At 41.9% G+C, this 24648-nt stretch overlaps 1 protein-coding gene across 4 annotated transcripts in view; it reads right to left on the reverse strand.

The window, feature by feature from the left end:
* The window catches only part of LOC124150924 (serine/threonine-protein phosphatase 2A 55 kDa regulatory subunit B alpha isoform-like), a 37118-nt gene that overhangs the window by 5054 nt on the left and 7416 nt on the right, over positions 1-24648 (reverse strand). Inside the window, exons 1-7 of one of the 4 annotated variants that reach the window (XM_046523122.2) lie at positions 7079-7265; positions 6902-6970; positions 5266-5363; positions 4591-4777; positions 3120-3410; positions 2456-2620; positions 10-271 (exon numbers count right to left, since the gene is read on the reverse strand). In XM_046523122.2, the coding sequence (XP_046379078.1) occupies positions 10-271; positions 2456-2620; positions 3120-3410; positions 4591-4777; positions 5266-5363; positions 6902-6970; positions 7079-7088 (1082 nt within the window). In that variant the 5' untranslated portion in view covers positions 7089-7265. Of the gene's footprint in view, positions 1-9; positions 272-2455; positions 2621-3119; positions 3411-4590; positions 4778-5265; positions 5379-6901; positions 6971-7078; positions 7266-24648 lie in introns of those variants that run through there. The other 3 variants (XM_046523121.2, XM_046523119.2, XM_046523120.2) reach the window with 3 other exon arrangements.

Raw genomic sequence — 24648 nt, forward strand, 5'->3', positions numbered from 1 at the left:
AGTACTTACCTATCATCTCCACTCCAGGAACACTCAAACTTGTCAAATATACAGTCATTTTCATAGAGCGAACACAACTTGCTCCTCAAGTATTCATGGACCTGGTAAGTTTCAACAGGCTTGTTTTCCATGTTCAAGTCCCACACTTTAACTGACAAATAGTCTCTAGTAATCAAGTATCTTCCATTGTGACTAAACTTCACATCAGATATACTTGATATAATTTCCGAAAAGAAACTCCTGTTTGTCGGGTCTTCCGGCTCCTCAAAAACTGAAAAAAGAAGAAGATTAGTTGAATTTAAAACGACACAATAGTTGACTCTTCATTACAAACAAAACCTTATCTGCAGGTAACGGGGCTTGTAAGACATGGCATTTGATTCTTCAAGCACGAAGCCTGCATCTTAATATACCTGTGGTTCTAGTTTTGTCAAGAAAACAACTATCAGGACAAACAAGTGTCTCACAGGATCTGCAGAAATCAGCCCAAACAAAGCAGACATGTAGGCATGAACAAACCCCTGCAAGGTCAATGGCTACTTGGATCTTCATTACTATTTGTAAGCATGAAAATTTGTTCACAATTATAGCCCTTAAAATGCTACTAGTCCACGACTTTCATTGGATTCTTACTTGTCAATAAGCACAACTTTGTAGTCTCAGGCTCAATTTTCAAATTTGTGTTTGATGATCAAGCTCAGGCAGATAAACATGTATTTTAGAGCTAAAAAACTGAGATGCCACAGAGACATGAAGTTGGTTCTTATTTATCTATACTGGAAAAAAAGAAGTTATGGACCGGAAATTTCCTCACCCCTCAACATTCGTGATCACTAACTTTGTTTGTTCAGTATATATGGTGTCAGTAGCATTACCAAGACTGATATTAGTAATTTACTTTAAAAAGTTTCGTCATAAGTATTTGAATATGTTGAAATCGTATCTGCAGGTAACGGGGCTTGTAAGACATGGCATTTGATTCTTCAAGCACGAAGCCTGCATCTTAATATCCCTGTGTTTCTAGTTGTCAAGAAAACAACTATCAGGACAAACAAGTGTCTCACAGGATCTGCAGAAATTAGCCCAAAACATAGCAGACATGTAGGCATGAACAAACCCATGCAAGGAGGTCAATGTTCGTGTATGGGCTACTTGGATCTTCATTACTATTTGTAAGCTAGTTATTGTTGCAAATCGGCAGTTCCAATTTGTAGCAAAATGGAAGCATTAAAATTTGTTCACAATTATAGCCCTTAAATGCTACTAGTCCACGACGACTTTCATTGGATTCTTACTTGTCCTTAGCCCCTTTTTTTAGCCTCAGGCTCAATTTTCAAATTTGTGTTTGACGATCAAGATCATGCAAAATGAACATGTATTTTAGAGCAAAAAACTGAGATGCCACAGAGACATGAAGTTGGTTCTTATTTATCTATACTGAAAAAAAGAAGTTATGGACTGGAAATTTCCCCACCCCTCAACATTCATGATCACTAACTTTGTTTGTTCAGTATATATGGTGTCAGTAGCATTACCAAGACTGATATTACTTACAAATGTTTTGTCTTAAGTATTTGAATATGTTGAATTTGTATCTGCAGGTAACGGGGCTTGTAAGACATGGCATTTGATTCTTCAAGCACGAAGCCTGCATATTAATATACCTGTGGTTCTAGTTTTGTCAAGAAAACAACTATCAGGACAAACAAGTGTCTCACAGGATCTGCAGAAATCAGCCCAAACATAGCAGACATGTAGGCATGAACAAACCCATGCAAGGTCAATGTTCGTGTATGGGCTACTTGGATCTTTATCACTATTTGTAAGCTAGTTATTGTTGCAAATCGGCAGTTCCAATTTGTAGCAAAATGGAAGCATGAAAATTTGTTCACAATTATAGCCCTTAAATGCTACTAGTCCACGACGACTTTCATTGGATGCTTACTTGTCCTTAGCACAATTTTGTAGTCTCAGGCTCAATTTACAAATTTGTGTTTGACTAATCAACTCAGGGACATGAAGTTAGTTCTTATTTATCTACACTGAAAAAAGAAGTTACGGATCGGAAATTTCCCCACCCCCCAAATATTCATGATCACTAGCTTTGTTCAGTGTATATGGTGTTAGCAGCGTTATCCAAGACTGATGTTATGTAAGAAAGTGTTTTTTTACGTATATGAATATGTTGAAATCGTATCTGCAGGTAACGGGGCTTGTAAGACATGGCATTTGATTCTTCAAGCACGAAGCCTGCATCTTAATATCCCTGTGGTTCTAGTTTTGTCAAGAAAACAACTATCAGGACAAACAAGTGTCTCACAGGTACTTATCACTCAAGCAAAGTTTGATGCATGATAATCAAGCAAAGAAGATGGACCTTGTATGGTACAACAAATGATACTAGTGCACAAGTATTTCTATCAAGTTATTTCACATATAATATCAGCATACTTACGTTTGGCATGTTTATCACACAAGGCATTGTCCCTCATGTCACATAACCTAATTGTTCCTTTGCTGCTACTATAGACAAACATGTTACATTCCCGAGGGTGGAACTCCGACGCTGTAATCACCTCCGTCAACTCTTCCATGTTAGCGGGCTTGATGTCAACAATATCTTAACACTGGTTAAAGAAAAACTGCTTGTCATTTAACATCGTAATAGTGTTTTTGTTGATTAACGCCGCACTCAGCAATATTCCAGCAGTCTGTAAATATTAAGATTCTGGCCCAGGCAATACAGTGATTGAATTGATATAACGCTAGATGTCATCAGGGTACAATGACACGCTATCAACCAAGTCACCGAGTATAACCACCCGGTCCAGTACGTGCAAGTTGCTGCAACCAATTCTAACCTGGAATCCCCACGGGATAACACTGCTTTTCAAAAAGTGATGAACAGATACTAAAGATCAGAAAACAAATGTCAAGGGTTATTGTTATCACCTATTGCTAAATATTGGTGCCTAAAAACAGTCTCCCGTGGTTGATATCATAAGCAATGATACATGCCTTCATGTTACGATGAAAACGAGGGTCCTGTTCCACAAAGCGACAAAGGTATATGAAGAACAAATGAAAACAATGGGTATTAGTTTCTTAGAGAAGGATACTGAAACTTTGGTCTGTAATTTCCAAGTTCCACAAATTGATGCGCAGGTCGTCAGCAGAGAGATAGGTGGCCTGGTCACTGTTGACCGATATGGAGTTAATGTGATATGTGTGAGCATTAGCAAAAACTCGCTTGGGACTAGCTTCCACCATCAGCTCCATGGGAGCAAACACTGGCACTCTGAGTGAGGTGATGGAGTTAGGGTCACGAAGGACCCCGTTTTCATCTTTTAGGTTGTAGCCCTCTGGTCGCTTGTCACGTTCAGCAACCTTCCACAGCTTGATTGTCTTATCTGAAACACATCATACAACTTCTCAAAATGGATGCCTACTTGGGCTTGGCAATCGGAAAGGTGGCGGTAACGATATGATTGGGGTCACAATACAATATGTATCCCGATACATTACTCATGTTTCATAAAGCTGGCATTCTTTCTTTATGCAGGTGGATCTGTTATCTGTCTGCATTCACACATTAATAAATATGGAAAAAAATCGCAAAAAAGAGAGGAGAAATCGCATCTTGACTCACTTGACATAAACCAAACAACTATTTGAGAATAACAAGAATCAGAAGATTACAAATCCCAACAATAGCAAAAGGCACCACTTGAGTTTGTTTGTTGTTTAACGCCGCACTCAGCAATATTTCAGCCATATGACGGCGGTCTGTAAATAATCAGGTCTGGACCAGACAATCCAGTGATTAATATCATGAGCATCGATCCACGCAATTGGGATTGATGACATGCATCAACCAAGTCAGCAAGCCTGACCACCCGATCCCTTTAGTTGCCTTGTCACCTTGTCGTAAAAGGCGACTAACAGGATTGGGTGGTCAGGCTCACTGACTTGGTTGATGCATGGCACCACTTCACCCCCCGGGTTAATACATGTACGAAGTTAAGATGAAAAATCTTTCATGTTTTTCAAGTTTTCCAGAAACGAAATGTGGACGGACCAGATGATGACTTATATATCTGAATGCATAAGTATCTTCCATACAGTCGGGTAGGTGGAGGAAAAAGGCTAGAAGGCACTGCGAATGTTAGGCTGTTATTGTATTTATAGCCAACCAGGAAATACTGGTTGTTGAACAGTTTGTTATTCATGTTTTAATGCAAAATAACTTGCAATGTAATGCATCGCGAGACAGGAGTTGTAAATTTGGGTATTGCATTGTGAACCTCATATCGCGATACAATACTGTATCGCTACACACCTACTGAAAAGCAGTGTTTTAAGGGTGGAGTCCCCGAGGTCAGTTCCTATAGTACACTAGAAAAGGTAAATTGGGCTAAATGAACGTTACATTACTTATTGATCATTGCTCAAGTGTCAAGTACCTCCAGTTTACAACTGCATCCGCCAGGTCCCAACTGTTGGAAACCTTATCAGTTGTGTAAATTACAGTTTTAAGGAGTTGCAGAGATCTGCCAATGATAAGGATTCAGTCAACAGTGCCCAACCTACCATTGGTAGACAGAAGGAAATGATTCCTGTTTGTTCGCTTTAGCCAACGGATTTTGTTGATTTTCTCTTCAATTTCTAAACTTTTGAGGTAATCAAACTCCGGCTCATGAGACTGGAATGTGCTGTACACATTATATTCCCCACGATTTGGGCCACCTGCTACCTTGCTCTGAAGCAATGTATCATTCTGAAAAGACAATTTCAAATTACATTACATCAATAAGCCTGTGAAATATCTGTAGCAATGCACATACCAATCTACATAAACTAACAGTTCATTTTCATTTTCAAATGTTAACTGTCATCCATCTATAAGAACATTAGGATGGAAATAGTATGATTCATGAGAAACATTCAATACTGACAAATCGAATATTAAACATATCCTTGTTTGGCTTATGTTTAAAGCCACTTATGGCATAGAATCATCTTGGCATGGAAGATTTACGATAATATAAACGTCCTATTGACATATGTCCAGTAAAAAGTAAATCACTGATTAAGTATGTACAGATATACAGACTCAGACAAAAAGGCCACAGAAATACTCCTTTTTTTTAAAACAAACTTGTATACCTTTGTTTAAAGAAATACGATACTTTTAAGACTTCATTCTTGCTGGCACAGCACATAACAATTAGTTAACGTGTAACAAAACAGTAATGTTTTACTAACCACCCTGTCGCGCTGGAATATGACAACACGTCCGCCTTTATCACCAGTGGCTAGCAAATCCCCATCGCTGTTGAACTCGACACAGGAAATTATGTCGGCTGCAAAAACAGGAACTGTGGATCAACATTTTTATTGATTTCAATGTAGATTTCATGTACTAATAGAATATTGTGATGTACATTTTAAAAAAGCGGGTGGACATAGGAGCAAACGAATAATAACCATGCCAAGACAAATGAACAGGATTTACAGGCCATCATGTATCATGAGTATTGCTGAGGACAGCACTTCACAACAAACAATGTCAAACATGGCAGGCATAAGGTAAAAGTTGACATTTTTAATGTTAACATGCACAAACAAATTATTTATGCAACCATAAGGACAGGAACATTCAGAAAACAAATGCCATATATAACTGCATTTTGGAATATTTGGCAGATCATAAACATCCAAAGTGGGTCAGAACAAGAGATTTTGTCAGACAAATTGACATTTTCATTATTTGGCCATTGAGTATTGATAATTTCCTTTCGGTTTTCAATATATTTTAACTCACTTGGGTTCAGTCTGGTGGATATTTTAAAACTGAAGAATAGCCAATTTTATAAATACTTTCTGCATAAAATGCCGATTCAGGTCACTTCAAATTTGCTGATGTTCATGTGCTGCTCCAAGCGTGTTATTGTTGCATACGCTGACAACAGCGATACGTCCAAACCAGACATAGCCCTTAGGTGCATAATTCACTGCAGTAGACATGCATATGTGATGCCTACAGACATGTAAAGACATTCAAACGCAAGCTGAATAGGCTACACTGTGTACTTGTGCACAATATTGTACTACTGCGATTCTAAATGTTTGTTTGTACGCAAGCAACTCAAAATTAATTGGGTTATGGAGATTTTGGGGGTGTATTTACACTAAAAGCAAATTTGATAAAAAAAGCTTTGCACATTTGGGATGACAGTCAATGTCCATTCCCACTTGCCTAATCCATCTAAATACCTGCAATGGCATTTCATGAAATGAATAGTATTACTATTAGAATAGAATTGTCAGCTGACAAATCAGGAAAAGCAAATAAGATGCTATGGTGTAAGCACAGTATAATATCAGGAGAGCCATGCCCGAAATAGAACGAAGAAACAATTCAAAGAGACACATTCCCGTTGCAACACCGGTAGCGAGGTACTTCCGTTAACCTTCAACGAGGCCTATCTAGACCTGGTATGATGCCCTCGTGAAAACGAGTGATAAACATCAAAGGATACGTGCAAACAACAAGACGGCAACAGAGAATGCAAATGTAAAACATGAAATTCCATTTGTGAACATCTAGCATTATCTGCGATAGAAACAGACACCTGCAAACTACAGTTTTTGACAGATAATAAACGTGCTGTAGGTCTACGTCTCTTCCACACTTTAACCATTTACCTCGAATCAATATATACAATAACCAAGATCTTGTCCGAAGACCGTTCTCTGATGAGGAAAGAATTGGATCAGATATATAGATCAGGCGGGCTCTGTGTCGAATACTTGTTTCAGACGAGTGGGAGTTGGGCAGACAGGAATGAATTTACAGCTTATTACATATGCAATATCAAAGTAACGAGGACTAATATACCTTCAGTCACTTCATCTTCAATCGTCCCTTTAACTTGTGAGAAACACCACTGAATCTCCCCGCCATTGCCTGAAAAAGCAAAAAACATTCATTATCATGCTAAGTCGCGAGTGAATCTTATCTTCATGCCGGAAAGACGCTGTCAAGACTCGAAAAGATTAATAATTTTGCACCTACCCGCCATCATGAATCAAAATGGATCTTGCTCTAATTTTTTCAAATGCTTTAGCAATTTGCAGAGGGATTTAAATTCCACTGGAATACTCGTTAATAGAGGATGTCATTGGATTTGACATTTAACGTAGTTTCATAGAAGACATATCAAAATGGCGCACTATGGCTAAGTGTTGTATGACGTCACTTCCATAATGCACCATGGGAAGCCCGGCACACATGTAGTGTTCTCTTAACGACACATCAATGCACAACATAAACCGTCTGTTGAAACACATGGTTTTCACATCACTTGTAGTGATAATTCCCACAAAACGCTTGTTCTAAGTAATAACACTTTATGCTGGAAGATTATTCAACCTTGTGTATTCATAGATAATTCATCATTTGACAGGGTTCCCAAAGGTCAGGGAAATTAAAGATAAAAGATTTGGTTGAGGAATATATACTAGCAGCTGAAAAGTGATTTTTTCCGTTAAATGTGGGTTGTGCAATATCTGCACTTTCAGATGGAATCTAACGCTTTATTACAAATTTGATTACTTGTTAACCTTATGGTTGATAATTTCTTTTGTGTAATTTGTTTTGATCTATATAAGGGTTTCCATAAATTTATAACAGTAAACAAGCGCCATGTGTCTAGAATATTGCTCAGTGCGGCGTTAAACAAAAAACATATAACAGTAAACGTCCATTATATTTTGCATTCCTCATCATGACACGGACTATGATAGTTAACGTTGTATGCATTTCAGCCAACATCCCCTATTTTAATATATTAAAAAAGGAAATATTAACCATTAACTGGGTATGAGGAATGCTCACATATTATTGTGGGAGGAAAGCCCGTCTTATTGACGTTTACCACTTCGGCGAAACCCACGAGCACTGGTATGGTGCTGACAAACCTAGAAACATAATCGGGGAGAATCGGGATTCGAACCCACGATCATAGGTTTCTTGGGTGCCAAACGAAACGCAACTCTGCACAGGTAATTGCGGCGCCTTCTAAGGCCACCCTGTGTTGTCCCTGTGTTGACCCTGTGTTGACCCTGTGTTGTCCCTGTGTTGACCCTGTGTTGTCCCTGTGTTGACCCTGTGTTGACCCTGTGTTGACCCTGTGTTGTCCCTGTGTTGACCCTGTGTTGTCCCTGTGTTGTCCCTGTGTTGACCCTGTGTTGACCCTGTGTTACTGAAAGTGGAAAGTTTCTACGAGGACGAGAAAGCCAGCAGGGATAGTAGCCATTAATATTCCGACTTGTCTTTTGAAAATTGCATGGACCAAGAGCTGTTGTAAATTTCTAATGAGTAACTAAATGATATTTCCCACTTGCATTTAATTAATCTTTTCTGCAACAATACATCAGCAAGCATTATGTTAATTTTCGTGGCAAGGTTTTCAGTTTTGCAAAGTTGAAAGGTGTTGGTTCATAGAGAGCTAGAAGCGTGTGAACGGATGTTGTATAACGCCGCAGCCTCCAATACTTGCCCGGACAGAGCCGAGACTGACCACCGTGCTGTTTGAAACATGTGGTACTGTCTCGGCAAGACCCCACTCAACCATTATGAGTGAGTGAGTGAGTTGGGTTTAACGCCGCTTTTAACACTATTCCAGTATATCACGGCGTGTCAGCTTAATGTGGGAGGAAAGCCCGAAGTGATGCAGGTCTCAGACGTTTACCACTTCGGTGAAACCCACGAGCACGGGTATGGTGCTGACAAACCTAGAAACATAATCGGGGCGAACCGGGATTCGAACCCACAACCATAGGTTTCTGGCGTGCCCAAGGGACGCAAATTCTGCACAACCATTATGAAACAATTAACAACGTAAACGGGCCATGCACTAAATGGTGTGGCATTCTTAGCTAGTTGTGAGGTTAACATCATTTTGATTTATTCCAATAGTGTTGTCTATTAAAGACCAAATAAAACCAGGAATATAAAAAAGTACAATACATTGTATTCGTGTATAATTTACCTGCCCTAGTATATAAAGAAATTGCAAACCATATTGGCGTGTAAAATAAGGTATATCCCCCATTTAAAATAAGGTATATCCCCCATTAAAGTTTTAATTCCATTCGCCGAAACAAAATTAATTACAACACAAGAATGATGAAACATACGGAAGAGTTCACTGCTTTACAAGAAGTTAAGTACCCATTCTTATTAACAATGTCGTCTTTCATATTTAAAAAAATCCCCAGTTGTTCGCAACACTTCCTTTGATTTTCTGATCACAAAGAACAGATGTTTCATCACGCTTACTGGTAAATACAAATATACGGTGATGGAAACCACGAAACCCATTCGCATATCTAATAAAAAAACACGTTCAAGTCAGCTATGAAGCCAACATGTGAGGTCTTTAAATATCCGTGGGTTTTTCCCTTAATAAAAGCTGTCCCTGAAACTGAAACAACTTCCCTGGAGATTACCGTTAGAGTGAGTATTGCTTAACGCTGCCTGTAGCGGTATTCTTGCACTCTCACAGCGGGGTACACCAGATATAGTTGGTTTGGTTGGTTGGTTTGTTGTTAAACGCCGCACTCAGCAATATTCTAGCTATATGACGGCGGTCTGTAAATAATCATGTCTGGACCAGACAATCCAGTGATTAATATCATGAGCATCGATCCACGCAATTGGGATCGATCACATGCATCAAACAAGTCAGCGAGCCTGACCACCCAATCCCGTTAGTCTCCTCTTACGACAAGCATGGGTTGCTGAAGATCTATTCTACCCCGGATCCTCCCGGGACAGATCGAGTGTGGACCAGACAAACCAGTGGCTGAAAGCATGAGCAACTGTCCACGCAGTCAATGCCCGATAACACGTATAATCTGCCAAGTCACCGAGACTGACCAACCAATCCCCATTTCAGACGGCTCTAACAAGAAGCACTTAAGGGACTGGGAACATGCCGTAATTTCAGTTCGGTTCTTATACCGTATTTCCCCTATTATATACAAGCCTAATGGTGCAACTTGGGAAGCATAATTATCTTTTTTTTTAAATCAATGTTTCTTCATATTTCAGTTATCTCTTTTTTGTTTTGAAATTTCGTTTTTTCTTTTCGAATATATTTTTGTAATTTAAATCATTTTTTCGTAATTAGGATTATTTTCTCGTTATTTCAAAACTCGTAAATACATATTTTGTTGTTGCTTCGAACCTTTTCTCTTTATTTCGATTATTTTCTCGTTACTTTGATTATTTTCTCGTAATTTCAATTATTTACTTGCAAATTACGAGTTTTTTCTTGTTACTCCAATTTTGTTCTCGTTATTTAAAGTTTGTCACAAAAACTCCAAATTTTTATTGTCTTCTCGTTATTTCAATTATTTCTATAAATTTCGATTTTTTTCTCTTAGCTTCGATTATTTCCTCGTTATTCAATTTATAAAAAGTTCGAAATTTCGAGTTTATTCTCGTTACTTCAATACATTTCTTTTCGTAATTTCAATAATTGTATCGTATTTTTTTTTTAAATTCGCAATTTCCAGTTTTTGAAATAAACCTGAAATTACGAGAAAATAATCGAAATTACGTGAAAATTTCGGAAATGATTGATCAAATGAGAAAAAAATCTAAATTTTGAGGAAATAATTGAAATAACGAGAAAATGTTTTAACGCCACACTCATCAATATTCCATGCAGCTATAAAATATGGTTGCGGTCTGTAAATAATGGTGTCTGGGCCAGACAATCAGCGAGCCTGACCACCGATTCACGTAGTTGCCTCTTACGACAAGCATGGGTTGCCGAGGTCCTATTCTAACGGGGAATCCCCAGGAGTTGACAGACTGGTCGGACTTTCCACACCCTTGCTCCTAGACCCGGCCCTAAACAAGGATTTCTGATCCGGATCCCCACACACTGTGAGTAATCGCACCGGGGACAGGCGAACGCGTTAACCACTGGTCTATCCACCCGCCTCGCTATTGTATGGGAGTGTGGTGTATTTGAATTTAAGATGTTATTTTATTTGAAGAAAGCAATAGGAGTCCATGGGACCAGTATCTGTGAAGCAAATTGTAGAAGGGGGATTACAAATGAAGAGTGAATACCCCCCCTCAAAATACAAAAACAAAACAACCCCCCAAAATACAAAAACAAAAAACCCAACAAAAATCAAACAAACAAACAAAAAGAAACAAAGAGCAGTCATTCTTCTATAGATAACCATGAGTGAGTGAGTGAGTTGGGTTTAACGCCGCTTTGAACGTTATTCAAGTAATATCACGTCGTGTCAGCTTAATGTGGGAGGAAAGCCCGAAGTGATGCAGGTCTCAGACGTTAACCACTTCGGTGAAACCCACGAGCACGGGTATCTTGCTGACAAACCTAGAAACATAATCAGGGCGAACCGGGATTCGAACCCACAATCATAGGTTTCTTGGGTGCCCAAGGGACGCAACTCTGCACACCGAATCGCGGCGCCTTAGACGACTGGGCGACCCGTGTCCCCAGATAACCACGTGATACCAGAGCAATGTTTGTGTCATTGTGTGAGTATTTGTAAACTGCAGATATGGCCGCAGACGATAACAGATGTCCCATAATACGTGACAGTTGTCTTACGGACAATCGGATTAGCCTCAGTTACTAATCTTCTGTGACACGACACCGTGTTGTGATCTGGTATATCTAATTACATCTCCGTATCATAGAAGTCAATAAATGACAATAACAGTTCATCGTGAAAAGTATATCCAGTTGTAACCACCCATCCTAAATCCTACACCCACCTCCTCAATCTCCCAACTACACCCACCTCCTCAATCTCCCAACTACACCCACCTCCTCCATCTCCCAACTACACCCACCTCTCGATCTCCCAACTACACCCACCTCTCGATCTCCCAACTACACCCACCTCTCGATCTCCCAACTACACCCACTTCTCAATCTCCCAACTACACCCACCTCTCGATCTCCCAACTACACCCACCTCTCGATCTCCCAACTACACCCACCTCTCGATCTCCCAACTACCGACCGCCTCTCAGTCACCGACCTTCCGCGCACCTGTCAATCTCCAAACTACACCCACCTCCTCCATCTCCCAACTACCGACCGCCTCTCAGTCACCGACCTTCCGCGCACCTGTCAATCTCCAAACTACACCATCCTCTCAATCTCCAGACTACACCCACCTCTCGATCTCTCAACTACACCCACTTCTCAATCTCCCAACTACACCCACCTCTCGATCTCCCAACTACACCCACTTCTCAATCTCCCAACTACACCCACCTCTCGATCTCCCAACTACACCCACCTCTCGATCTCCCAACTACACCCACCTCTCGATCTCCCAACTACACCCACCTCTCAATCTCCCAACTACACCCACCTCTCAATCTCCCAACTACACCCACCTCTCAATCTCCCAACTACACCCACCTCTCGATCTCTCAACTACACCCACTTCTCAATCTCCCAACAACACCCACCTCTCGATCTCCCAACCACACCCACCTCTCGATCTCCCAACTACACCCACCTCTCGATCTCCCAACTACACCCACCTCTCAATCTCCCAACTACACCCACCTCTCAATCTCCCAACTACACCCACCTCTCAATCTCCCAACTACACCCACCTCTCGATCTCTCAATCTCCCAACTACACCCACCTCTCAATCTCCGAACTACACCCACCTCTCAATCTCCCAACTACACCCACTTCTCAATCTCCCAACTACACCCGCCTCTCAATCTCCCAACTACACCCCCTCTCAATCTTCCACCTCTCGATCTCCCAACTACACCCACCTCTCGATCTCCCAACAACACCCACCTCTCGATCTCCCAACTACACCCACCTCTCAATCTCCCAACTACACCCCCTCTCAATCTCCCAACTACACCCACCTCTCAATCTCCCAACTACACCCCCTCTCAATCTCCCAACTACACCCACCTCTCAATCTCCCAACTACACCCACTTCTCAATCTCCCAACTACCCCCACCTCTCAATCTCCCAACTACACCCCCTCTCAATCTCCCAACTACACCCCCTCTCAATCTCCCGACTACACCCACCTCTCGATCTCCCAACTACCCAACCGTTCAATACCACAAAAACAGAGAACAAATAAGAAGGAAAACACACGAAAAACACCCTTCCTTTCAAAAACAACATTCAGAGAAACATCCCCACAGCCAAACTTCGGCATCAAAACACAAGAGTATGGTTTTCAGAGCACAATCCTTCAAGACAGCCGGCAACATAAATGTAATTTACAGAATATTTTTAGAAAAACTGCTTCAAGTTGAATGCACGGATCTAACCAACGAAACGTCCTGTATTTATAGCTTGTCAAAAATAACTCAAGTAATGGACATACACGAGAAGGTCGACACAGATTTCACCTAATCAATATCGCTAACGATGCCGTGTGCCCTAAGCGCTAGGATCCCGGTCGATGGGACAAGATTAGTGTTCAAGTCGAGAAGACTGTGCTGAGGTATGTTAGCTGCCCAGAGATTGCGAGATATTAGATTTGGGGCAAATAATGTGAAGAGTTGAGTGTGTGCCAGTCGCATATGACAACATATTGTTTCCGGAGTGAAAACCGTAAGCAATAGATTGGCAGAAAATTGTCTATGTCTTGGTGCACATTGCATAAAAACCGAGCTTGATTGACATATTGGCAACAAGACGTCATTCATTGCGAAGGCGATGTGGTAGATTGTCCAGATAAGAGGGCCGTATGTGTTGAGAGAGTTATGTAACGGGTTGTCTAGCTTGAAGATGTAGTTTTGTCTATTTTCTCAGACATGTCTGAATTGCAGTTTGTTTTTTGTTGGTTAACGTCGTACTCAGCTAAATGCTGTTGTTTGTTTGTTGGTTGTTAACGCCGCACCGCATTATTTCAGCTGTATGAGGGCATCCTGTAAATAATGGATTCTGGACCAGACAATCCAGTGATTGACATCATGAGCATCGCTCTACGCGATTGGGATACGATGACATGCATCAACCGAGTCAACGAGCCTGACCACCCGATCCCGTTAGTCTCCTCTTACAAGCATGGGTTGATGAAGACCAACTGTAAATCGGGTCTTCAGGGGTCGCCAGCTACATGAAGGCGGACGGAGTCTAGACCTGACAATCCAGTGATTGATGTTATGATCCACGCTGTCTGGGTACGCTATGACGTGTAATTAACAAAGTCAACGGGCCTCAACATGCACCGATTCATTTGGTCCGCCTTACGACCCGCATAGGTCACTGGGGACGTATTGGAGCCTGGTGTTTGTGGTAGTTGCGTTTAAACCACATTTTAACCATTTTTCAAAACTCTAAATATTAATTCCAAAACAAAACAGCAACAAAATTAATCATTTCCTGGTCTAAATTATGATGATGTGTTTGTTTATAAATAAACACTGTATTATAAACAACTTCTCGCTCCGTCAGGGTACAATGTCGCAAAATCAACCAGGTCACCACGCCTCCAAAACGATCCATGTAGTCGCCTCTCAAAACAAGCATAGGCTGGTGGGGCCTAATTTTAACCCAATTATTTTAGGGTCCCGTGAAGATCCGGGGTAGAATAGGTCTTCAGCAATCCATGCTTACCGAAAATGGCGACTATGCTTGTCGTAAGAGGCGACCACTAACGGGATCGGGTGGTAGGGCTGGCTGACTTGGTTGATGTATGTCATCGTATCCCAATTGCGTGGATCGATATTCATGATGTCAATCACTGGATTGTCTGGTCCAGACTCGATTATTTACAGACCGCCGTCACGTAGCTGGACTATTGCTGAGTGCATGCGGCGTAAAACAACCAACAATTTATACAGAGTTGTATGATGAATGATGTCTTCTTACAAAGTTTCAGGAAATATTGAATGGTTTATGAGTTACGCTCAGCGAAAACAGACACTCTTCTGAACCTTGTCCAACTTGTTATTGTCTTAGAAAAGATATTTTACAAACACCTGAATAGCAAACGGCACTAACCAGAAACGATCACTACCCTCATGCCTTGCAACAGAAATATATTTTAAAAGACCATATTCCTGAATAGCAAAAGGCGCCAGTTCAGGACATGCCTGATGTGTATACAAAGTTTCATGAAGAAATATTTTTTAACGGTCTATAAGTTATGCTACAAAAATAAAACCCTAACTTTATGCCCTGGAAACGTAAACAATAAAAGGTCCAACTTATTGCCATGGTAACACAAAACTTGAAAATAAGAAAAGAGAAATGATAAACAGTTCATGCCTTGGAAACACAAAAGATAATTTAAATAATATAATACAGGACAGCAAAAGGCTTACGGTTTAGGACTTAAGATCCGGATTCGGATCCGGATCCGGATCCGGAAACGAGACGTGACAGACGAAGCCGATTTTGTATCCTCCGTTAAACTTCGTTGGAGCGGGGGATAAACTTCGAGTGTTCACTGAACTATTGACCGGGGTAATAATACAGTGCATATCACCAAGAGCATTTACCGTATTCGACGTAATAAGCGCCCCGCTCTAATAAGCGCCCACGGCGATATTTATTAATATATTGGCTTGTGAACAATCCCAGTTAGCACCCCTTCCGATTGATCAATGTACACAAGACTTATTTATTGGTGTATAATACGCACTCGTGTGTTATATGCACCCTTAATTATGGGCAATTGAATTCTGGAAAAATATATCTGTCGTATATAAACATTTCAGGCTGTCAGAATAAACCACGAAATGTATCTTTCAACTCTGTTATTTTTCCACCAAAATACCATAAGAGCCCCGTATCTCTAAATTTGCGAGCGCCTAGGCGCTTATTACGTCGAATACGGTAATAGGGGAGTGAAATGGTGTGTTGAAAAAAATCACGGGTTTCGGCGCGAATACGAAGATTTTACGACTGCTTCAACCAACACCCACATTGAGTCACCGTTACCCGCCAGCAGTGCTTGTATGCTTGCGCGATCCTTGAACTTTCCCTTAACATTTTGATAAGATAAAACAAATTTTGTCCCTTATCTTGATAACAGACCCTTGTCTGCTATCGTATTGTCCATGACATGATTTTCGTATAAAAAACTAGTCGCATACTGATAACGATTTCCACACTCGGCACTCCTCGCATCTTTCCGTAAACAACATGGGCAGCTTTTCCCGGACTGGTACGAGTTGGTCATGAATGCGGTGGCGAGTAAAAGAGTTGTCGCCGCTTTGAGCTGTATTTTCCGTTATTACACTGCGTTCGTGTAGTATGGGCGGAAAGTCCCGATTGCCATATGGAGCAGTTGTCACGAAACTTGTACAAATATGCATTCCCCCCTCCCAATGCGCCGAGATGACATACATGGGAGTAACACGAGCTGATGTCACACTGATGTGAAGTATTTTGATATCGTTTTGTTTTTGTTTGTTTTGTTGTTTAACGCCGCACCCCGCAATATTCCAGCTATATGACGGCGGTCTGTAAACTAATCGAGGCTGGACCAGACAATCCCAGTGATTGACATCATGAACATCGATCCACGCAATTGGGATCAATGACATGTATCAACCAAGTCAGCGAGCCTGACCACCCGATCCCATTAGTCGCCTTTTACGACCACACACACACACACACACACACACACACACACACACACAGAGAGAGAGTCGCTCTTCAAATTAAATTTAAAGGTTTTCCTTTTGGGTTAATATCGATTGCAACATTCTTCCCCGAAGACAATCCTTTACTAATCGATAAGGCTTAAACGACAGATCGAACTATCCATGCGTCGCAACTGTCAATGGACCGATGGCAATATATCGATGACAAGATTTTTGTTTTGTTTGCTTGTTGTTAAACGCCGCACTCAGAAATCGTCCAGCCTATATGACGGCGGTCTGTAAATAATCGAGTCTTGACCAGACAATCCAGTGATTGACATCATAAGCATCGATCCACGCAATTTGGATACGATGACAAGTCTCAATACTTAACATAGACACCTCTCTAAAACATCGATTATATCGATAGTATCAATCAAACGCAATAAAATGAAGGCATGATCATAAAAGTTTATCGTTTACTTTTCCAATCGTTTTGATCCAAAATACATATTAGTTTAAATGACATATGGGTATCCATTCAGAAAATGTTCACTATTTTTTTCAGCCAATAACTAGTGGAATGCCAAGTAAAAAGGTAGGACCCCAGGAGTGAGTGAGTGAGTTGTGTTTAACGCCGCTTTTAACAGTATTCCAGTTATATCACGGCGTGTCAGCTTAATGTGGGAGGAAAAGCCCGAAGTGATGCAGGTCTCAGACGTTTACCACTTCGGTGAAACCCACGTAGGACCTCAGGAACCTTTGACTGTCGTTAGAGGCGACTAAGGGATCAAATGACTCGGCTCTGTGACTTGGTTGATTGCAGTCATCGTATCCCAATTATGTGGATCGATGTTCATGATATCAATCACTGGCTTGCTTGGTCTAGACACGATTATTTATTTATTTGATTGCTGAGCGCGGCGTTGAACCAAAATAAGCCCCAAAACAAATAAAACCACAGAGGTATAGCTCTTTTTGCCTCACAAATTCCAAAGCCATCTGCTGGTTCCAGGACTGACGGAATCCTACATTGCAGAGGTACTCATTAAACTACCACAATGCGAACTTCTTTGAGAGGCATTTAGAAGTTGGAGTACCAAGTAAGGATAAGATATATAGATGAACAACTTCTTTATTACAGTAAGGAGCGACGCATCACTTGCTTGATAACGGTGTTAGAACCTACAGCGAAACTTGTCCTATAGTCCTTGCCAAACTGCCCAATAGTTAAGGTATCATAAGGACCAGTAGAAATTGGCCATTTTTAAGGGTTTTGATATATGTATAACATTATAAGGACTAGTGGACTAAAACTGTTTGTTTCCAACGCTGCACATGACAACTTAATTTGGTTCATTAAACATGTGTTCTCGCAATTTTGTCTTTGGCTATTTCAACTGATGCACACAATTTGACGTAGTGTCATTTAAAGTGATGATCCTCATCATACTTAGTGATATATATCACAATACCCGCAATAGATAAAGCCCGTCACCTTCATCCATCACCAAGGAACGCCTTACCGTTAGAAGCGCACATAAAATAACAGCCCACCCGAGTAGTTTCTCGGCACTTGGTTGATGGACGTTCAATGAGTTAAATGGATACAGTGATGATGTCCCGTGTGAACATTTGCCTATAGCGCGGCCAACGGAAATGTACTCTCGAACCGTCAGCATCTAACTATCAGTCGCGACTTGACACGTTGCAGATTTAGCATAAAGAATAAATACTTCAAAGATATTGTCACATGTTAATGCTATACTGAAGGGAATCCAAAGACAAATTTCTCCCCAGGTTTCAACGATGTACTCGTCACAACTCGTATGTTTCCGTAACCTAAATGAACGTTCATGACCACCTCGTGCCATTCCGGGACAGCCCCCCCTCTCTCTCCCAATCCTATTCCTACAGGGTACCACTTTGGACCCCCTGCGTACCTACCCCCTCGACCCCTGCACCACCCCCCACCCCACCCCCCCCACACACGAAGTGAGTGTGGGAACACCCAAGTCATCAATATTACAGGTATATAACGTGCATTTAATCGAGGTTTGACCAGGGAAATCAGTGGTCGATAGCATGAACAAAGCCCCACGTCGCCATTTTTCGATGGCGCACGGTGATCCAGGGCCCACTTGCACAAAGCGCTAAGACTATTGTACGCCTATGTTAAAGTATGGGAGTTATGATCATCTTAGCGCTAAGATCGCTTTCTGCAAGCAGGCCCCAGGTTACACCTGTGAATGTCCGAGTGACAATTTAGTTGGGCCATTATATTGAGACCAGGCCTTCGGTATATCCGACATTCTGTTCAACTTCTCATATCACATATAAAACAATACATAACGAGTACTTGACACGCACAAGTCTTGTCTAGTCAACGGGTCGGAGATTTGGACACCCACCACCAATGTCATGGTAAACAATACCCTAAGTAGGATATAAATGTGCCGAGTTTCCACCCAAGAGGGTATAAATTACCCGAGCAAATGTTTATAGAGGACAACATACCTTTGGAACAAGTGACACGTAAAGTCAAGCAAACGTCGTTAGTGACCTTGGACTACCGATTGTCGTTGTGAAAAAAAATAATTTTTAGATTCGAAAATTTAGAGTTATTGTTTACTTAATCGACAACCAATAAATAACATTGCTGAGATATGCGATTCAATTGTTAACGCAAGGACCCTTCTACAGCTGAATACACGTTATTACCCAATGCACGTATGCCTAATTACACATTCTGTATACTGGATGACAAGCACAAGAGGGAATGACAGTCTTCTGTAAGTATACTACTCACAAGAAGTTAAGGGCCACGCGATTCTTTCATATCGAAGAGAGGGTCACCCAAAACATATACAGTCTCCAGCGGAGAGTAAAAAAATATGTGCTAGGACATGGGGAGGGTTATCCAAAATACGACGAGCATTAGGGGAGGGTCGTTATTTTCAGTACATTTGTCAACCCCCATCCGCTGTGATAAATGACCGGTCCCTTACTATAGTTAACTGACATGGCACGAGGGGTGGTGGGGTAGCCCTAGTGGTTTAAGTGTTCGCTTGTTATGTCCGAAGACCGGGGTTCGATTCCCCACATGGGTACAATGTGTGAAGCCCGTGATATTGCTGGAATACTGGTAAAAGCGGCGTAAATCCAAACTCACTTACTCTCTCCCATGGCATGACGAATTAATTACATTGATATGAAAGAATCGAGTGGTCCTTAACTTCTTTTGAGTAGCATACATCTCGTTTCTCCTAATATTGTTATAAAATAAATTAAACCCTATAAAGAGGTGAGGTGAAATGGGGTTTAAAGTTGCATCCAAGATTATTGCACTTATATAGCGACGTGCATGCACGTGTGTGTGTGTGTGTGTGTGTGTGTGTGTGTGTGTGTGTGTGTGGTGTGTTTGTTGCTGCTTGTACTAGTCCGGACTGATGCCGATTTATAGTGCTAACTCACTGAGATACCATGCCGCAGTTTAACATGAATACCCCACTCAGACACAGTATACTGACTCCGAGCCGACCAGTCCTTGTTTTAGCCCCTTAATGCCGAGCGCCAGACAGGGTAACAACAAGTACCATCTTAGAACGTCTTTTGGTATGACGCGGCCGGGTATCGAACCCCGGACCTTCCGCTCTCCGGGCGGACGCGCTACCATTAGATCACGGAGCCCTATAAAGAAGAGTTTTTGGCATCCAAAAGAAGTCACGTGGCACATAAGAACCAAGTTTACTTTTATACTTGCCAAACAACCAAGTGAGTTTAAGCAGCGTATTTATCACAATAGAATGGAAATTTAATACCTTGGTTAATCAAGGACGCAATATATACTTCTCAACTTACGAAAACTCGGTGTGAGCGGTTTGGGCCGAAAGCGTCCCGTTTGCAACGGAAGAATCCATTTTCATTGAACAGGGGATTGCGGTGGTGCCTCACGCGGTGCATGCATTCGTCACCACTCGCCCCTTTCCGCAATTTTCAAGAAGACTCGTCCCCCTATCGATGAATGTTATGTGCGAAAATACGACAAACCAATCAGAATGCGCGTATGATTTCAAGTTCTTCGTCAAAGAATCCCTCTGAAATAATTTTTGATTTTACATTATTATTATGTCTCGCATCGAAAAATATACCCAAGACACAGTTAAATGTGTTCAATCATACTGTATGATTCCGCATGTCCCAATGTGCTTTAATTGCATCTGAAATATATAAAATATATGGGGAAATATATGTGAACCGTTACCCAACGAGTTGACAATTGTTTTAGGTATGCCCGTTTGCGCTTAGACGGAACCCGGTCGCAAAAATGGTCATGAGAGGGACACGAGTCACTATTCGGCTTGTCCCGGAATAACACGAGTTGGTAACGAATGTTCGTACCAGTAAACCGGTCGCCAGCAAGCGAACACATTCGTGACTAACTCGTCCCATTCCGGTAGGTTACGGAAACACGCGAGAGGTGACGAATGCAAGCGAACAGACAACCGACTGGCCGACGAGCAAACCTTCCACCCCTGCTGCTTCTCGACTGCGAGGATGAGGAGATGCGTCACTCAGCGTCACTCAGCTGCACCCATGACTATTTCGTTCACGAGGCGTGTTCATCTTTTTTATATTGGAAGTCTCGAGGGCAACCGAAGTACAGTCCTATGTCTGATGAACGTTAAGAAGTAATTCAAACACTAGATCTGTTTAATTTTTCGTTATTGACATACTATTACACAACGGAAATTGTAGCCATCGCAGGTTGATCAAATATGGAGCAAAACAGAAATATATCAACTTGTGTAAAACCATGCGCCGGACGGAAAAATACGTCTCCAACAACGGGCTGACCAATATAGTAAGGTAGACAACTCTTGTTGAAGAAACATCCAACTCCTTCAGTTTGGGGGCCAAATTTCGTTAAAAGCTTCCAAATGGATTTCATCCGAACACTTCCGCCTTTCCCCATACAGCCAAGTCAAGCACATTATCTACCCCACGCCGGATTGTGACCCTCGACACACTGAGAGACCAATGGCGCGAAAGACCATCAAATATTTGGGTCAAGTATGGACGGTACCACTGCTCTGATTCAGTTTAAATATCAAGGCCATTGAGAAATGAGTTGTCTGCCGTCGCTGACATTAACCTCGGGGACCGATCAAACCTTGGGGGGGGGGGGGGGGGGGGGGGGGGGGGGGGGGGGGGGGGAATGTATGTGTGTGTGTGTATTGCCCCCAGGACCCGTCTCCACCCCCTGTATGTAAAAGTGATTTCATGCCCCCCCAAAAAACAAACAAACACCAACAATAAAACAAAACAAAGATACAAAAAAAACAAGGGAGAGAGAGAGTGTGTTGCCCCCGCGACCAGTCTCCACCCCCTGTATGTAATAATGATTTCATGCCCCCCCCCCCCCCCCCAAAAAAAAAAAATGAAAAAAACAACAACACAACAACAAACAAACAAAACCAAAACAACAAATAACACCCCCACCCTCCTTATAATAAATGTCCAGCCCCTTAATGATTTATTAATTTCATGATGTTTAATAGAACAGTGATTTCTTCACAACCCCGCACATGTAGTTTTTGATAAATTTGTGCGTCCCCCTTCTGTTGCCGTGTCATTTTCACATGACATCCTCTCCTCTATGGTAAATGGCCAGTCCATTACTACAATTATTGAAAACTATCACATGAAACTTATACTGTAACACACAAGGGAATTGCACAGAGACCTGTTGCCCCTTTGATAAATGTTTGTTTGTAATGTTCCAGTAATATGGCAGCCGTCTGTAAATAATCGAGTCTGGACCAGCCAATCCAGTGATTGATATCATGAGCATCGATCCACGCAATTGGGTTCGATGACATGCATCAACCATGTCAGCGAGCCTGACCACCGATCCCGTTAGTCGCCTTTTACGACAAGCATAGTGGCCTTTTACGACAAGCATAGTGGCCTTTTTATGGCAAGCATGGGTGACTGAAGACTTGTGGGTTCGAAACCCAGTTCGCCCCGATTATGTTTCTAGGTTTGTCAGCACCATACTCGTTCTCGTGGTAAACGTCTGAGGCCTGCATCACTTCGGGATTTCCTCCCACATGAAGCTGACACGCCGTGATACAACTGGAATCCTGTTAAAAGCGGCGTTAAACCCAACTCACTCGCATGTCAAGCCAAGAGTCGTTGTGAAAAGTGGGACAGCATGTCCCAGTTGTCTGAGAAATATCAATTCGCTGTGTGTCCCGTAGGCACGCCAGAAACATACAATTGGTTCGAATCCTGGTTCTCCCCTATTATGTTTCTATGTTTGTCAGCACCAAACCCGTGCCCGAGGGCTTCACCGAAGTGGTAAACGTCTGAGACCTGCATCACTTCGGGCTTTCCTCCCACATTCAGCAGACACGCCGTGAAATAACTGATAAGACAAACCCCACTCGTTTTAAACATGTCATGCCAGGGTTTCCCAACAACAGCGTGTGTTGATTGACATGTGTACCGAGACACCATGCTGAATACGTATGTCTAATGCCACAACATATTAATTATTTGTTTATTTAATCTTATTTTCTATTTGTTGTTGTGATGCTCTGATCAGGAACAGGTTGCTATATTTTGCTACACTCGTTGATGTCTGGGTTCAAACTAAGCAATATTCAGCTATATGACGGCGGTCTGTAAATAATCGAGTCTGTCGCCTCTTACGACAAGCATTGTCGCCTTTTAGTGCAAGCATGGGTTGCTGAAGATCTATTCTACCCCGGATATTCACGGGGAGACAATCATGGGTTGCTGAAGACCTATTCTACCCCGGATCTTCACGGGTCTCTTCCAAAAGTAATTATCCAGTATTTGTGCTTGAGATTCGCAAACAATTCACGTTGATATTTTAAAGTCGATTGTATACGACCCTTTGGGAAAGAGTGAGTTTGGTTCATAGCCGATTTGAACAGTATTCCAGGTATTTTATCACGGCGTGTCGGCGTAATGGGTGAGGAACGCCTGATGATGCAGGTCTCAGACGTTTACCACTATTTTGTTTGCTTGTTTGTTGTTTTACAACGCACTCAGAAATATTCCAGCTACATGACGGCGCTCTGTAAATACTCGAGTCTGGACCAGACAATCCAGTGATCAATATCGTGAGCATCGATCCACGCAATTGGGATCGATGGCATGCATCAACCAAGTCAGCAAGCCTGACCACCCGATCCCGTTAGTCGCCTCGTGACAAGCGTAGTTGCCTTTTACGGCAAGCATGGGTTCCTGAAGACCTGCTGTAACCCGGATCTTCACGGGACGATGCCGTCAGGACGCAACATCGCCCAGCACACACATTACCACCACTCATAATCTTCATGAGTCGTCTCCGACAAGTATGGAGTATTGGGGACCTATACTGGGATCCCCACTGGAATTCTAAGTAGTACTGTGACAGCAAACCAGGGGTCATAATCGAGGATTAGAACCAGGGGTCATAATCGAGGATTAGAACCAGTGGATCCTATCTACTAAGGGACACAACTCTGCAATGTGAATGGTGACGCCAACTTATGCCACATAAGCCGTCAGGTCATCTACAACACAGATACTGAGGTCAATGTAGGCATGGTTCCCCGAGATAACAAAGCATAGAAATAATCTACTACTAGAAACAGCACTCGCTTGGTAAGATTCATTTACATGCTAAAAATAAACAAACACAAAGAGACACGAAAGAAATATTACGTGTCAGAAAAACATTATCGTGAGATGAGCTTACTGCAGTTCGACCAAAGTCTAGGTCACAGCGACCTTTCAAACTCGGTCACTCACGTAATGAACATGTACAAGCAACGGATATGTACCAGGCATGGAGCTGGCGCTCCAGCCTGCTCGGTGATATATACATGTGTCAATCACTGTACATTTCTCAGGACCTACATACCGACTTCCTGAATACCAACGTGACGCATGGCAGTCTGTGGGGACAGTCGCGAATTA

Source organism: Haliotis rufescens, unplaced genomic scaffold, assembly GCF_023055435.1.
Source record: "Haliotis rufescens isolate VD_foot unplaced genomic scaffold, xgHalRufe1.0.p SCAF_12, whole genome shotgun sequence".
NCBI classification, from domain to species: domain Eukaryota; kingdom Metazoa; phylum Mollusca; class Gastropoda; order Lepetellida; family Haliotidae; genus Haliotis; species Haliotis rufescens.